This window comes from Chelonoidis abingdonii, chromosome 4 (genome assembly GCF_003597395.2).
Source record: "Chelonoidis abingdonii isolate Lonesome George chromosome 4, CheloAbing_2.0, whole genome shotgun sequence".
NCBI lineage: Eukaryota > Metazoa > Chordata > Testudines > Testudinidae > Chelonoidis > Chelonoidis abingdonii.
This window is the reverse complement of record NC_133772.1, coordinates 102,044,019-102,061,557: the sequence shown is the minus strand read 5'-3', so window position 1 is coordinate 102,061,557 and position 17,539 is coordinate 102,044,019. Positions and strand designations below refer to the sequence as shown.

Below are 17,539 nucleotides of genomic sequence, written 5' to 3'. Positions count from 1 at the left end.
GGGTGATTAGAAAATAGTGCAGGCATGCAGGAAGACCAAGTTCACTACTGCTTACATTTTTGTTTTTCCAGACTATTTTTGTTTGAATGATGAACACTTAATGTTGCATTAACATAATGTTTTGCATTTAACTTTGTTACAGATAAAATTGTTCTATTTAATATTCTGCTTGCAGTCTCTGAATTAAACAACAGAGTAGGCCATCACTGTGTAAATGGTAGAAAGCTCAATTTTTATGCTGAGTGCATGAGCCATGATGACCTGTCAATTAATCTGCAGGGACCCCAACTGGATCAATTACTGCTTTAGTAGAAGGGGTGTCAATTCTTTCTTTATCACTTGAGTCAGCCTGGGAGAAAGCAAAGATAATACTGACGAACAAAAACAAAATGAGAGGATGACATGAAGCAATCAAAACTTTTCGTCAGTTTATCCACTGCAGGTGGGACTGAATGCAGCAGTAGCCAAACTGCTTATAGAAAAACTAAATTTCAGATCCACTTCAGTCACAATCTTCAGGTTTTTTTTAAATCAGTAGCTAATTTTGGGTATAACTAAAAATGATTTTTTTCTTTCATTAACTTATCAAACTAAGAAGGCCAACGGCATATTGGGCTGTATTAGTAGGAGCATTGCCTACCAAGGGCAGCTCCAGGCACCAGCGCAGCAAGCAGGTGAGGTCGCCGTGAGGGTGGCAGTCAGGCAGCCTTCGGCAGCATGCCTTCGGGAAGTCTGCCAATCCCGCGGCTTCGGCGGTGGGTATGCCAAAGGCGCGGGACTGGCAGATCACCCGCAGAAATGCCACCAAATCCACGTCACCAGTGGACCGCCCGCAGGCGTGCTGCTGAAGGCCGCCGACTGCCATGCTTGGGGCGGCAAAAAATATAGAGCTGTTCCTGTTGCCAGCAGATCGAAGGAAGTGATTATTCCCCTTTGTTTGGTACTGGTGAGGCCACATCTGTGGTATTGTGTTCAGTTTTGGTCCCCCTCTCTACAGAAAGAATAAGGATAAATTGGAGAGAGCAGCTGAGAGAACTTGGGTTATTTAGTTTGCAGAAGAGAAGAGTGAGGGGGGATTTGATAGCAGCCTTCAACTACCTGAATGGAGGTTCCAAAGAGGATGGAACTAGGGTGTTCTCAGTGGTGGCCGCTGACACAACAAGGAGCAATGGTCTCAAGTTGCAGTGTGGAAAGTCTAGGTTGGATATTAGGAAGCACTGTTTCACTAGGAGGGTGGTAAAGCACTAGAATGGGTTACCTGCAGAGGTGCTGGAATCTCCATCCTTAGAGGTTTTTAAGGCCCAGCTTGACAAAGCCTTCACTGGGATGATTTAGTTGGTGTTGGTCCTGCTTTGAACAGGGGATTGGACTAGATGACCTCCTGAGGTCTCTTCCAACCCTAATATTCTATGATAAATAAAAGTTGTTGTATTGTTCAAAATCTGTGCTGTGCTTTTTCTGCATTGTATCGGTTGTCTAAAATATCATTCACAAATGAGCCCAGACAATAATTTCTCACTAAGCCCTGCAATTTAGCAGTCGATCCCTGTTCAACAAAGCACTTAGGCATGTGTTTAACTTTAGATACATGCTCAAGTCCCATTGACTCCAGTTGGACTTAAGGATGTGCTTTAAATTAAGCATGAGCTTATGTGTTTTGATGAACAGGGATGTACTCTAGCACATGCTTAAATGATTTGCTGAACTGGAGCCTAAGTCAAGTTTGGTATTCATAATTCTCCATTTAATAAATAATTTGATTATTATTATGTTAACAACAATGCTGTTGCATTTCCAACTGCCTATACCACATCTACAGAAATAACCACTGGAATATGGCAACTAGATTATGTAACAGTTTAAGGTCCAAACCCAATAGACAATATAAATTAGTTTTGATTTACTTATTTATTCTGGCTCGTGACACAGAAGGCAAATTTACTTTGACTAATGTAATATCTCACTGGCCTTCAAACCAGGTGTAGATTTAACTGAATGTTTCAGGCAACACAAACATTTAAATATTATTCCTATTAACACAGAGCCTGTTTCCCTAAAATAGTTGAATTTAGAATCTAAAGTATGCAGTGTGTCTATTTCTAAAATATGACTGTATTATAAAATTAAGAATTTAAGTATTAGTACCTATGTTATGTTTGTACCATGTACAATAGGTCCAAGAAAAGTGAAAAAAAATACATTTTGAAGTCTCAGGGCTTGATCCCACCGTATATAACTCACACTAAAGTCTATGGGAGTTGCCAGCATGGAATGCATCTCAGGATCAGTTCCTTACTTTGGATTTGTATATGCCAGTTCATGTTCAGTCCAAGCCAAGCATTCTGTCAGTTGCTTGGCCTCCTGGACAATGGCAGGTGCCTGTACAGTGGTCCTTCTGGAACCCATTGGTGTTTTCCCCTACACAGGGTTCTCGATCGAGACTCTCCTACTCGGTGGCCTCTGAGGGAAGAGTACTGCAGCCCCTTCGAGCAGTCCCTGATCCAGACTCCAGTACCGAACTGGTACTGACTACCAGGAGCCAACACCATGTGACTCAGCTGGTGCCGAAGGCAAAGACCAGTACTCCCTGCTGGTGCAGGATTCCTCCTCTTCTTCTCCTGACAAGGCCTGTGGCAGGAGCTGACATTGCGCTCTCTCATGACAACAATAAGACTTTTCTTAAGAACGTGGCCCAAAACCTGAGCATCTAGATGGAGGAGGTTAAGGAATCCTCCCACTCTTTGTTGGACATCTTGGCCACAGTGGGCCTATCAAGAGTAGCCCTTCCCTTCAACAAGGCCATCAGGGACCCAATAAAAGCCCTATGGCAAACCCCAGCATCCCTACCTCCCACAGCCAAAAAGGCCAAAAAATAGATTTTTGTCCTGGCTAAGGGATATGAATTTTTACATACTCACCCACTCCCAGTATCCTTAGTGGTCTCAGCTGCTAATGGACGAGAGTGCCAATGAACAGGAGTTACCATGGGTGACCCCTAAGGAAAAAGACTCTAAGAAGCTAGACCTGTTTGGGAGGAAGGACTACTCAACTTGGGGTTTGCAGCTCAGTTTTGTGAACTACCAAGCAGGTTATAACTTTAATATTTGGGACTCCTTGTTAAAGTTTAAGGACTTGATGCCCCAAGAGGCCAGACACTAGTTCTCCTCTTTGGTGGAGGAGGGGAAGTCTGTAGCAAGGGCTTCCCTACAAAGGACCCTGGAAACTGCAGATTCAGAAGCTAGGTTCATGGCCTCCGCAGTGGTTATCCATAGAAGTTCCTGATTCCAATCCTCAGGCTTCCCACATGAGGTCCAACAGACTCTCCGAGATCTTCTCTTTAAGGGCACTTTGCTCTTTTCAGAGCAGACAGACTCTGAGCTCCATCACCTCTAAGATTCCAGGGCCACTTTGAAGTCCCTGATCATACACACCCCAGCATCTATGAGAAAGCATTTTATGCCCCAGCCTTCCTTCTGGTTCTTCCCTCCACCATCCCAGGAGGACTCACAGAAGAAGAGAAGCAGAGACTTCAGGCAGAGAGCTCCACCCCAGTCGTCTTGTCATCAATGCCTGCTTCCCCAAGACATACCTGCTTAGAGTGCCTGGACTTTTGATGAGACTCATGGGGACAGCATACCAGCCACAAAGACTTTGGATCCAACCTGCACTTTGTGGACCACTTGTTCCACTTCCTTCAGGCATGGTCCTGTATTATTACAGACCCTTGGGTACTAAGCACAATAGAAGTGAGATATACCCTCCAATTCAATTCTCTTCCGCCCACCCCATCCTCCTCCTCATCTCTCTTCAGGAACCCTTCTCATGAGCAACTTCTAGCCCAAGTAGGGTGACCAGACAGCAAGTGTGAAAAATGGGGGTGGGGGGTAATAGGAGCCTATATAAGAAAAAGACTCAAAAATCAGGACTGTCCCTATAAAATTGGGACATCTGGTTATCCTAAGCCCAAGAGGTGCAGAGCCTGGAAGAGGTTCCACAGAATTTAAGGAGTTGAGGGTTTTGCTCCCATTATTTTCTAATCTTGAAAGCCAAGGGAAGTTTCAGATCTATCCTGGACCTGTGGCAGCTCAGCAGTTACCTCAAGAAGCTAATGTTCCATGTGGTCTCATTGTATTCCATCATTCCCTTCCTAGATCGAGGGGACTGGTACACCAGCCTTGATTTAAGAGACACTTATTTTCACATTTTGATATTTCAGCGAGACAGAAGATTCCTCAAGTTTGTTGTGATTCACATGCACTACCACTTTGCAGTTCTCCTGTTCTGCCTATTGGCAGCACTATGCATGTATACAAAGTGCATAGTGGTTGTAGCGGTCTTCCTAAGGAGGCAAGGGGTTCAGGTTTACCCTTACTTTAACGACTGGCTGGTCAGAGGCTGGACTAGGGCTCAGGTGGAGTCCAGCATTCATCTCATCCAGTCAAGCTTCTGGGATCTAGGCCTACTAATGAATAAGCAGAAATCTATCTTTTCCCTGGTACAGAGGATAGAGTTCACTGAAGTGGTGCTCAACTCCGACCAAGCCAGAGCCTTTCTCCTGGAAGGGCAGATTCAGGCAATCATGATGCTTATAGAACACCTCAAGGAATGCCTGATTATAATGACATGGAGTTGCCTGAGGCTCTTGGGTCAAATGACCTCATGTACTTATGTAGTTCAGTAGGCAAAACTTCGACTCAGACCTCTCCAGGCATGGCTAGCTTTGGTGTACTCACCAGAACCCCACCATCTGAACACGATCCTCATGGTTCCTCCCCCCGGGTCTCATCTCCCTTGGTTGATGGCTGGATCCGCTGGTGGTTTCCACAGGCATTCCATTTTCATGGCCCATTCATCGCTGTCCTTGTCACAGACGTATCAGCACTGGGCAGGGCACACATACCTACGTCTCAAAGAACAACAGTTATGGAAAGGTTAGTAACTGTTTTTGGTTTTTTAGCATTTGACTGGGCGAATGGTAATATGCTTCCTGTTAAGAAATGGTCTGCATCAGTGGCCCTTCTTGATCCACTTTCATTTTCCGTGTTTGATCATGATTTGCGGCTACAATGCTCCCATGCAACGTATCTTAGCTTGTGTCTATCTTCACATAATGATGCACTCCTATAAAATAGTGCTTAGAAAATTTTCTTGAAATTAGGTTGAATCCTTTGCTAATTTATGGCAAAGTTTTAATGCACTTATCATTCTTTATGCCTTTTCTAGAAAACAGATAATACTCATTCTAGATTACCAATATGTTGTTTATCACATTGCCTTAGAGAGAGTCTTAATAAATCTGGATGAATGTAGCAACTTCCTCATACAACCATTGTGAAAAAATGGCAAATAATCACCCCTTTAAATTTTGATGACAGCATTTACAACAATTTAAAAATTTAAAAAAAAATCATTGGTGAATACATTACAATATACTATAAAAATGAAGGATTATAAATAATGTAAATGACAGGCTTGGACGTGAGTTCAATAGATATTATGAACAAACATTTCATAAATACAAAGGTTTTAATAGTTGTGAATATGATAGCTCTGGTAAGAGATCAGTATTATTCTAAGCAGTACAAAAGTTGGAAAGGAAAGTATAAAAGTTTTCTGCAACTTTAGTGTACATCTGAAGGACTGGCAAATATACTTGGAAGCACACTTATAAATTTTTCTAATATTCATTTTGGTATGTAGGATAGTTACTAGCATTTTATCCTTAGAATATTTACAAGCAATTGCAAATCCATACTTCTCTTTCTATAAATTAAATTCTGCATGAATAAACAATTCCGTGTACAATAATGACCACAAGAGAGAAACTCAAGATAACAATGATTATATTTCAATTATATCTGGAAAAAAATCTAATTACCTATTACAATAAAATATTACATAATGACACAGATTAATTAGCTTTATCTTTTATATGTTTTTGTTTTTACAGCTTCTGCCACATTTGAAGACTTTCAGATCCGTCCCCATGCTCTGTTTGTTCATTCATACCGAGCACCAGCCTTCTGTGACCACTGTGGAGAAATGCTGTGGGGTCTTGTGCGTCAGGGACTTAAGTGTGAAGGTAAGTTACATTAGCATTTGCTTTCCAATCTCAGTCAGTCAAGCATGCCACTCAGGGCCGTCCTTGGGATTTATGGTGCCCTAGGCGAGATTATTAAACTGGTGCCCCTGTGCCTGATCTGCTCTTAGCAACACAAATATAAGCATACAGTACTGGAAAACTTGCCACATTCACATTATTAAAGCCAGTTTAACTTAATTAAGCACACTGTAATGCTGATGTAATGCGATGGCTTTACGCACTAAAGAAGTACACTATAGAAAAAATTCCTGATTTGATCAGAATGATGCAAATAATATAATTTTTTTAATTTGTCAAAGTTTATTGGCGAAATCTATATGAAGAGGTTATTGAAAAAGATTTGGTTTTTAATTAAAAGCAATCTTTCTGGATTTTTTGGGCTGCAATCGTATAATGATCATCGTATGAACAACACAAAAGTCATATTCTTGTCGATTCAAGAATAGCAAGACCAGTTAAGCATTTCCTGACTCCATTGTAGAGCGGAGATAGTTTAGATGAGCTTTAGTTTGAGAAACTCCGTTCTCCGCGATGCTACTGTTATAGGAATTGTCAATAGAAACAGTGGCCATGTATACTCAGTAGAATGTCACTCAGTAGAATGTAGAACTAGAATTAGAAGTAGGAATTAGCATGTACACTCAGTAAGAAATATGAGCTGGCAAATCCTGGCCACCGGTTCCCTGACTCAGGCAATTGCAGCTGAGTAATGAAATCCCAGATTTCGCAGCAGGTAGTGGGGCCTGCTGACTGGAACCCTAGGACAAGGATCCTAGGCCCTGCTCAGCCTTCTGCTGGTCTGGCGGTTCTGACCACCAAGTCCTGCCAGCCAATCCCAGCCGGCCAACCCCTTCAGCCCCACTTACCAGCCTGGTATTCTGCTCACCCAGGCTGGCAGGAGTTAGAGTGGTGCCGGAGGCTGGGGCTTCCCTGACTGGCAAGGAGCCAGCAGGCTGGAACCCGGCAGTAGCAGGTAGGCTGAGTCTGCTGGGCACCCAGATTGGCAGCAGACATGAGCCACCAACCCCCCACGCCCTGCTTCAGCCCGCCACCAGCCCACTCAGCCCACTGTCGGCTGATGAATGGAACCCCAGACTGAACAGCAGGTTGAGTGGTTCAAGCCGGCCTCTCAGCAACCGCTGCCAGCCTGGGTTCCTTGGGTCCCCAGGCCCAGCAGCAGGTGCTGAGTGGGGCCAGCGGCTGGTATCCCAGCTGGCAATAGGAACAAGCTGGAACCCCAGCAGCAAGTGATGGGCTGATGCCCTCAGCCTGCCGCTGCCATACCATCAAAAATCCAACTCACTGCCACCTTTTGGCACGTGTGCCGTAGGTTGCCGACCCCTGCTTTATAACTAGTAAGGAGAATGAGCATATTACAGTTTGTTTGGAGGCTCTTTATCAGGAGTAACAGGCATAGGAAAGTCAGGTCAACATTTTTTTGTTTCTCTGATGAAAACTGGCCCACTCCCTCTCAAACCAAATCTTGGTTTCCCCCAAAACTAAAATTATTTATCAACAGAACTTAATTTTGCTGTTTTTGCGAAGATATGATTTTTTTAAAAAAAATATTGAAATTGGATTCGGTTGTTAGCAAAGAATTTTTGGCAAACAAACGTTGTTAAAATGGACAGCCTAAATGGCAACACAGTACTGCTTTCATGCTTGGCTGCACCCCCCAGCCTGGCTTGTCAACACTGCCGTAGACCCCAAATCCGCCTCCTTGGGTGCAGAGTGGCAAAGCAGCAGCAAACCCTCAGGTCAAATCACACACCAATGGGCACACCACCAAGCCCTTACGGACCGTGGTGAATTTAGCACAGCAATCTGATCTAGACAGCTCACCTGTGAGCCACAGCAGCTATCCTGCCCTGTGCATCTCCCCGGATGAGATGGATCGCTGGGCAGCTGCCACTGGGGAGAGCGCCAGCTAGGGTGACCAGATCCAGATGTCCTGATTTTATAGGGCAGTCCCGATATTGGGGCTTTGTCTTATAATAGGCATATTTACCGCCACCTAGAGTGACCAGACCAGCAAGTGTGAAAAATCCAAGGACAGGGTGAGGGCGTAAAAGGAGCCAATATAGAAAAAGATCCCAACTTGGGACTGTCCCTATAAAACAGTGGTATCTGCCACCCTACCCCAATCCCCATCTGATTTTTCACACATCTGGCTACCCGAACCCAGCCCGTGTGACATTCCAATCGTGGCTCACTGCTGAAGGAATGAGTTACTTCACTTTCATTCAATCAGCAGGAGGAGCAGGCCCTCTCCCCCACCTTCTCCCAGCCCTCACCCAACCAGCCCTGACGGAAGGGAGGGAGGAGAGAGAAAGGGAGGGATGCTCCTGGGGAGGAGGGAGAAAGGAAGGGTTGCTCCGTGGGGCAGGGGGGGAGAGTAATGGATGTTATGGGGGACAACAAAGGATACTGGTTCCAGAGCCACAGAGCCTGCCTCACCTCACCTCAGCTGGGGGGAAAGAGTCACACTTACAGGTGAGCTCCTTCCCCAGCCCCTACTCCCTCCCCTTCCCAGAGACCCCAGCAGCAAATCCCCTCTCTCAGACTGTGCAGAATTCTGCTCTCTCTAGGACCCAGCAGCCCTGCTCTTACATGCTCCACTGCTTCCCGTCTGTCTGGGCTCCCAGCAGAGTGGTGCCCCCAGGCAGAGAGGTACCCTATGCGGCTGCCTATTCTGCCTATGGCTAAGGACGACCCTGATGCCACTTCTGTGCTTGACAGTATTTCAAAATAGTGTGGGCACCAGAACTATTCTTCTGGTCTCCAAGGGGCATCCCATAATGCATTGTGGAAACTGGTCAGAATATAGTGAGCCTGGAGCCAATCCAAGGTACTACAGAGTACTTATTGAGACAGCAAAGCAATACAATCAATGCAGCACAGTGCTGTGTGGACATATGGAGTAAAATCCTGACTTTGGAGTTTGATTTCCATGGATCCAGGATTTCACCCATGGGTCTAATTGAATATGGGCTGTGCTGGTGCAAGTACAACAGAGTGAACAAACAGATGGTTTAGTTAAATTGGTTTAATTATGGTGGTATAAGCAATAACAATGCAACTTTTCTATATAGACAAGGCTTTGATAAGCAAACAGAAATTCTGATTTTGTATTTGCCATGTGACAGCGAATGCTTCCTTATTTAAATATTCCCAGCAAATAAAGGCAAAGATATTAATGAAGGAATTAGTATAAAGATTTGAACATAAATATTTTCATGGTTTGTGCTATCTCCTATGCTACGTCAAGTAAATCCACTACCATTTCGCTAGTCAATATGTAAATGCACCTTCAGTTAAAATTACTAGGAGTCGTGTGTGCATGAAAAAAACCACAAAACTCATTGCATACCTATTGGATGGCTTTCATTTCAAGGGACAGTCACACAATGTAGTCTCAAAGTTCCCTATGTTCCACATTAATTTGGTGTTCATTCCCTTTTTGCTATTGAATATTATTTACATAAAAAATGAAGAATATCTAACTGAGATTATAGCCAGAATTTTTTGCACTAAAAAGTGAATCCCACATGTTAATTTTCCTCCCTGAATTTTTTGTTTGTTTGTTTTCTTCATTTTGGGTATTTGGCGCACACTGCATATTTGAACCTAGGCAGGTTGAGAGGCATGGCTCATTGTTTTCAGCGGGGGCTACACTAACCAGGGTTACTCCACCCATCAAGGAGAATTTTTTGAAAAATGAAAAATAAATTTGTTTTTCTCATTTTCTTGTTCAGTTTTAGGCCCTGAATCTTTTTTAAAAATTGTTTGTGGAGTCTACATTATCTTCCCTAACATTAAGTAATGATGCAAAGCCATCAGGCTTATTGGAGTCTGTATGATTTGTACTCCGGGTATGGTTGAGATGGTTACGCTGGCAGAAAATAAGAAAGGCATGTGAATTTGCCTAGAAGTGTATTCATTGTTGAACAGAGTCCTTACTGGTTAATCTCACTCCCCTCTGAATTGCTTATTTATAAGAATTTAAATGCTTATAATGACCAGAGTAGATTATTTAGGAGGAGGAGTTCAAGAGGTGTAAGCCATTATTCTGCTGGGGAAATGTGATCTACTCTCTTCCCTTTTAAAAAAGATATTGTGTTTAAATAAAGAGTAATTTTGTATGGTTTTCTGACCTAACTCATTGATAAATTGAGATGACAGAAAAAGGACAACGTGAAAATAAATGTAGCAATTCCTGGAGTAAAGATAATAATGGAATAAAAATATTGTGGGAATTCAAAACAAGATGCTTAGTATGACTAAAGTAACAAGGACAGTGATGATAATCTTTCTCCTCCTGGTCTAGAATAAATGAACAAATGGTAGCTTAATGCCTGAATCTAGTATCAGAGGGATAGCCCTGTTAGTCTGTATCCACAAAAATGAGGAGTCTGGTGGTACCTTAAAGACTAACAGATTTATTTGGACACAAGCTTTCATGGGTAAAAACCACACTTCTTCAGAAGCATGGAAGAAGAAGTGCATCTGAAGAAGTGGGGTTTTTATCCCCGAAAGCTTATGTCCAAATAAATCTGTTAGTCTTTAAAGTGCCACTGGGCTCATTGTTTTTCTAAATCTAGGGAACCTTTCTTGGGACAACACAGTAAACTTTCTGAATGTCTGCTGCTTTGGAAAGTCCAGCTATTTTATGGGTACATTTGTAATCCTTACTCTTCAAGATATCCAGGCTTCTTTAAAGGGGAAAAATGTATATCCCATGTCGTCCATAGACAAATAGTAATGCTGTTGGCTGCAAAATATTGTATTGTTTGAAGTGCAAAGATAACTAGATTTACTACTATTGATGTTCACTTTCATGTGTTTAGTTACAGGCTGTGTTTACACTACATAATTTACAGAGACCCAGCTGCAGAACATTTGGTGAAGATGCTCTAAGCCAATGGAAGAGAGCTTTCCTGTTGGCTTAATAACTCCTGCCTCCATGAGAGGCGGTATCTATGTTGGTGGGAGAAGCTCTCTCACTGACATAGCGCCGTCTACAATGGCACTTAGGTTGGTATAATTTATGTCACTCAGGATTATTCATACCCCTGAACAACATAAATTATACCAAAGTAATTTATAGTGTAGACATAGCCCTAGTGTTTGATATTAGTTGTTGGTAAGTAATAATAACTTCTTTAAATCCCGTGGGTTCAAAATCTTATATTCACTGGCATCCTTGGGAATACCACTGGGTTCGTTGGGACTGAGTTGGATACAAATCAACAAAGAACATGAAACATTTTTGTCAGCTTTCACTTTCCCCCATCTTTATTTAGCCATAATCTGGTACTCCTGTCTCCAATTGCAAACTCTCCTCCCTTCACAACACCAAATGCCAGGCTAGGCTCTCTTCCTCATGAGGTCTTGTCATACTATAAAATCCAGAATTTAGGCACAGAGGAGGGTGTGACCCACAAACCTTTTGGTGGCAAAGGGTGCATCCCAAAGGTCAGATGTATGCATATTAAGTTTACCAAAAGGTGGCATGTGAGATCTCTGCCAAGAGTCCACTGGTCATCATAATCATTGCAAAATGTATGTACGAATAAAGTCTACAGAATTATGTATCTGTACTGAAAATTATGTTCTGAAGGTATGTTAGGGCCGATCCACTCCTGTCACGTAGGAAGGAAGAGACACTTTTATGTCTCTCTAACGGGTAATGTATGTATTGAGTATTGTCCGCTTCACAATGGAGGCCTAGCTACAGTCTGAGCCATATGCTAATCAAGAGATTGTAAAATTGCCAAGAAAGAGGAACACAGGAAAACAACAACCAGCAGGGAGGTGGCCTGCTTATGAATAAAGATAATGGTTGTGGAGGTATAATTGAGGATACAGGAAGACACTCTGAATTTTTTCCACTGAGGAGGAAAGCTGACAATTTAGCTTGTCTCTTTAATGGAAGATCCCAGTGAAGCCTGCCTGTAATACTTGGGAAGGATTTGGGGTAAACTCTGCCCAATAAGACATGACAGTAACTCATTAGTTAAGTCTAGGCTCTAGAATGAGTGTTATGATTTTATTTTGTATGTAACAATTTATTTCCAATATTTCTACTTACCATCTCTCGAATTTCTATACTTGGTTAAATAAAAGTTTAATCATTTGCTCTATAAACTTATCTAAGAGCCATGTGTTAAGTGGCGCTGTGATCTGAGGTGTATGTGGTAAGCTGGGTGTACTGTTCCTTTGTGAGCAGTAAATTTTTGAATGCTGAGAGCATCCAGTGGACTAGTGGCTGGGTACTCTAGAAGAATGCTTGGAGGACTTGGGGTTTGAAGTGTGCCTGTCACTAACCTGCATAGGGCCAGCAGAGCCTCCGTAGGCTAAGCAGGGAGTGCCTGTGTTGCCCATGCCGGTGGAGTCAGGAAGCTTACCCATAACAGGTACAGTCAAGACTTTCTCATGCTAAAGGCAGGCAGAAGCCTCACTCTTTACCCTCAGGAGGTGTCACAGAGGGTTGTCCATGTCTATTCTTTATCTGAGGAAAGGCCTTTCTGTCATGCAAATTTCTCACACCTTGGGCCTAATTCTTTTATCTGATTTTATACCAGTATAACTCTACTGACTTCATTAAAGTTGCTCTTGAGCAATACTGGTAAGAGATCAGAGTATAGATATTTGCTGTGACGATTCTCACTTTACCCAGAGCATCTGTACTTAGCTCCTGTTGGAATGTTGCCAATGACTAACATGAAATTAAATCTTTTTTCCCTACCTCCCATGTACTGTGTATACAGCCACCATAGTGCCTTCCGCTTATAGATTCTTGGCAAATGAGGGACTAAGACTGAGGTTTGGTCATGGTGGTAACTTTTGGAAGTTTATTGAATAATATATAAACCACTGAGATTTCCCTTAACACCTTTTTAAACTAGCAAAACTTAAAGCTAAATAGCAATGCTGAATAACAATAGCTTCAGAGAAAATTAGGGTGCCATTTTTGTTCAATATAAAAATACATTTCTACTTTATTCTGAAATAATCTTTAATAGGAAAGTTTCATATTTTCCTTTTCAGGATGTGGTCTAAACTACCATAAGAGGTGTGCATTTAAAATCCCGAACAACTGCAGTGGTGTACGTAAAAGACGACTCTCAAATGTTTCCTTAACGGGACTCAACACTATTCGGACAGTATCTGCAGAACTCTCACCTACCACCCCAGATGAGGCCCTTCTGGTATGCAATAATCTAATTATTAAAATAATAGACTGTTGCAAAAAAAAATGAAATTAAATGTTTTGTAAATTTATCACACTTTGTTGTGAAAAAGAGCACCTTAACACAACAGGAGGGGCACTGTCTCAGCATATGAATGCATATTTGTTAAGCTCTGCTTCCATCATAACCCTAATACAGTAAATAATCCATTTTTGAAGGATTATGATATTTGAGGGTCTGGTGATGTCACCCTTTCTTAGATGAGTAATCCCAACTGATTGTAGAATTGGAATTGGTATATAAATTAGAATTGATATGACAAATATGTTTACTCCATAATTGAAAAAAAAAACCTGTCATGTCAAAGCTGCATTTGTATTGATTTGTGGTACAGTGAAAAATGGCCTCAGGAGAACACTTGAAATGGGGTTCATTAAATATCTGAATAACTTCTGCTCTTGGTTTTGTGTGTGTTCAGATTTTTTCATTTGTGTAGTGCATGAACTACAATGATTCCTACAGCACTTTAACTAGCACTCGGAATAGTTTGCTCTGCAAATAATCCTTTTGTATTTGGTGATGTTTACATGTGAATCTTGTTTTAGAAAAGAGTATTAAGTTTAGGAAGAAATCTTAGGGCTTGTCTACATGACACCAGCAAAGTACTGGGGTGTGATTCATCAAGGACTCTAATATGCTGCACTCTAACTATCACATATAGCTCCTGCTGGCACACTCGTGTTCACGTTAACATTAATGTGCCAGCAGGGTCTACATGGGACAATTGGAGCACTTTACTAATCACGCTGCTTTGTCACATGCTTTGTAAACAAGCACTTAGTATAAGGGTGATAACCAGCTTCACTAAAATAAAATAGATGTATTTATGTATTTCATTTAAGAACAAAAAGTTAATAACTAGAATAAGTTAGGTTACTATATATTTTTTGTAATGGAAAGGGATACCTAAATAGTATACATATTGCCATAATTAATATATTTTAATAGCTAAAAAAGCTGCACTGTGCCCACAGAAATGAACCTCATGGTAAATAAAAGTTTTCAAAACATTTTAATTGAAAAAAGAGTAAAGAATTTGTAAGCATATGAGAATAATCATTGTCTTGTTTTCTTTCCAATTAAAATGTTACACTTATTGAACCTGACATACGACAAGAGCGTTATTCAAATGACATAGGCCTAGTGTTAGTGCAACACCATCCATGAACCCCAATTATCTACAGATGCCATTAATTATCATTAACTTACTTAGAAATTCAGGTGCACATTATGAATACATATAAAACCTACTTAAAATATTTAGTAGAACAAAAAATAAAGTTGCAGATTGTGCTTTTCAAGGTTTATTTTAGAAATGCACACTTATTAATGTCATGACAATATTGATAAAAATAGAATGAAGAGGCAATGTGACACTATTTTAGATTGTTTCCAGAACTGTGGTTAAAAGGGTGGGGACGGAGGGCTGCCACTTTATGTAAATTTTAAACAGCTTAAAATTGCTGCAGGACTTAGTACTGCCAAAAAAGACACATTGGATTAAAAAGGATACGATGTTTCTCAGGAACAATATATAAACGTTAATATTCGATTATTATGTAACCTTAGGCTGAATTTTGAATGCCATGTATGGAAAGGGCAGGACATTATTTTTTACTTCGCTTGATGCATGATTACATCTTAAGAATTTGCTGTTCCTAAAAAATAATTGTTACAAATAATTTTGGGAGGCATTGGTGACAGAATATGGAACCTTTGTCAGTTAGGCCATTTGTCTGTATCCAGCCCAGTTAAGCAATGATTCAGATGATCATCTAATGTCTGGTTAGTGTCACCTACATATACACCTCTACCTCGATATAACGCTGTCCTTGGGAGCCAAAAAATCTTACTGCATTATAGGTGAAACTGCGTTATATCGAACTTGATTTGATCCACCTAAGTTCACAGCCCCACCCCCCCGGAGCACTGCTTTACCACCTTATAGCTGAATTCGTGTTATATTGGGTTGTGTTATGTCAGCGTAGAGGTGTAGTAATTGGGTGTCTTAATTGTGGGTCTCAAGGCTGCCATTATTGTATGTGTTCTGAGCATAGTGGACTTTGGCTTTCAGAGCTGTCATTAAAGCACCTTTCTGGAACATTAAATAGATAGTGTGTGTTGTAGAATGCTGAACAATTCTATTGATACACTTTTCTAAAGTTTAGGGGTATTCTGGGGCTTTGGTTCAGGCCTCTCTATATACATGCTCTGTTAGTTGTACAGCTCAGCTGAAAGTTTCAGTTTGTTAGACTTCTAATTCTGTGACTAAAGGCCTGCCTGTCTGCTTGTTGGACACATGTTCCTTGAATTATTTAAACACCTTTATTATATACCATTTAAAAAAAACTACTTTAAAAAATTCCAGGTTGTTACTCTAAATTTCCATATGAAGAAATATAGTAGGGTTTATAGTGAATGGCAGTGCATATATATTAGTAACATTTCTTTTCTTTACAGATCATTAACTCATACAATGCTATCATTTTCCTACCAAATTATGGTTCAGAATGACATATAGATAGATAAAATCAAAACCTTTAACAAGTAGCAGGCCAAATGCTTAAACCTTGAGAAATTAAATAGGTAACTTTCTAATTTTCCTTTTCTTCCAGAGGTAAAAATTTCCATAAAGAAAATACTCCTCATTTAGGGCCAAATTCTCAAAAATGACCTCTAAAATTATACCCATTGTTTTTGCATGAATACTTTTTCCTGTGCTTGTTTTTTGTACATATACACTGTTAGCTCTCATCATTCTAATCCATCCTTCGGACTCTCTTATTCTGCAGTGTTCATTTAAAGCCATTTTTGTTGTAATTTATATTATGATAGCAGTTGAATGCCCCAACTAAAGATGTGCCATGGTTAATCCAGAGTCAGACCATACATAGCCAGCCTGAACCCAACCTGAGAATTCTAGTCATTTTCAGACCAATCCTGTCCCAAACCTGACACTTCCCCCCAAACTAGTGTCAGCACTGCCATGTTGTCCTTAACACGCGGCTTGGTGTGAATTTCCTGCAAGTCTAGGCACATAATTCATCTCTGGCTGTCTTGTGGCCATGAGGTTGATGCAGAAGTGGCTATGTGCCCTGCTCCTGCTGACTGCCATCGCTTTGCTGCACTGTGCTTGCTGCCAAGTGAGAAGCACTACAGTTTGTCAGGACACTCATTCCACGGTGAGTTTCTTTAAGGTGGTTCTGGCCAGCAGGACGAGGCACACACAGCCACTGCTACATCAGTCCCACAAACAGGAGGAAGTGATCAGCAAAGACCTCCCCTGACCCAAGCCTGAGCGGGTTAGGTGGCTTTCAGATCCAACCTGACCCAGATCTGTTGGTTTTGAGACAGGTTGCAAGGATCTAGTCCTAATTTGGACAGGGCCCAATTGCATTTGGTACTGTACATACAAAAAGAAGACATCGTCCCTTTCCCAAAGAACGTAAAATTCATCATCATCAATCATCATCATCACATTCAGTTGAACCACTAACCATGTGCTCTAACTGCTATGTAACCTTGTATTGTTGCATCTTAAATGTCATTGTAAGATGCTGCAATACAGACACCATGTTTTTTTTTCTCTCTCTATTTGCTCTGTTCTATGGGCATAGAACATTTGTGAATAATTTGAACACACACAAAAATCAGATAGCTAGATATCTGTCTAATACAGATATAAAAGGCCTAATTTTTGTGTGCAGATTTAAGCATTAAATATGAATGCCTAAAACTTGTATGTGCAAAATGATGACTGCAGTTTTAAAGAAAATGTGAAGATGCTGTATTAAGATGCCATATTTTCACAGAACATTCAACCTTGCCTCTAATTCTGCTGTCTCAGTCGGTTGTGGGTGAGCAGACACACTCAATCAAATACATTTCTCATAAGCCTTTCCTCCAGCTCTTTCTTCTCTTGTTATTCTCCATAAAAGAGTGTGACAGCTTTCTTACTGAGCTGATTGATTTGGGTGCATTCAGAATCACTTCTGCTTGGTTTAGTGACTAAAAGAAATGTTAACTATTTTTTACTCCTGTTTACCCTGCAGACCCAACACAGCTGAGAGTGAGCAAGTTAAAGTCTATTCCTCGAAATGTACCATCAACAGAATTGTTAACAAAGTTACAAAGTTTGACTTCTGTGTGAACCCAAAAGAACCCAGCTTTAGTTTGAGACACT

General features: G+C 41.2%; 1 protein-coding gene across 1 annotated transcript in view; it reads left to right on the top strand.

Annotated features, from left to right (window-relative positions):
• Positions 1–17,539, top strand: part of PRKD1 (protein kinase D1) — a 324,397-nt gene that overhangs the window by 226,868 nt on the left and 79,990 nt on the right. The window contains exons 4-5 of the mRNA XM_032796642.2: positions 5,951–6,082; positions 13,154–13,314. Of these exons, the coding sequence (XP_032652533.1) occupies positions 5,951–6,082; positions 13,154–13,314 (293 nt within the window). The remainder of the gene's footprint in view (positions 1–5,950; positions 6,083–13,153; positions 13,315–17,539) is intronic.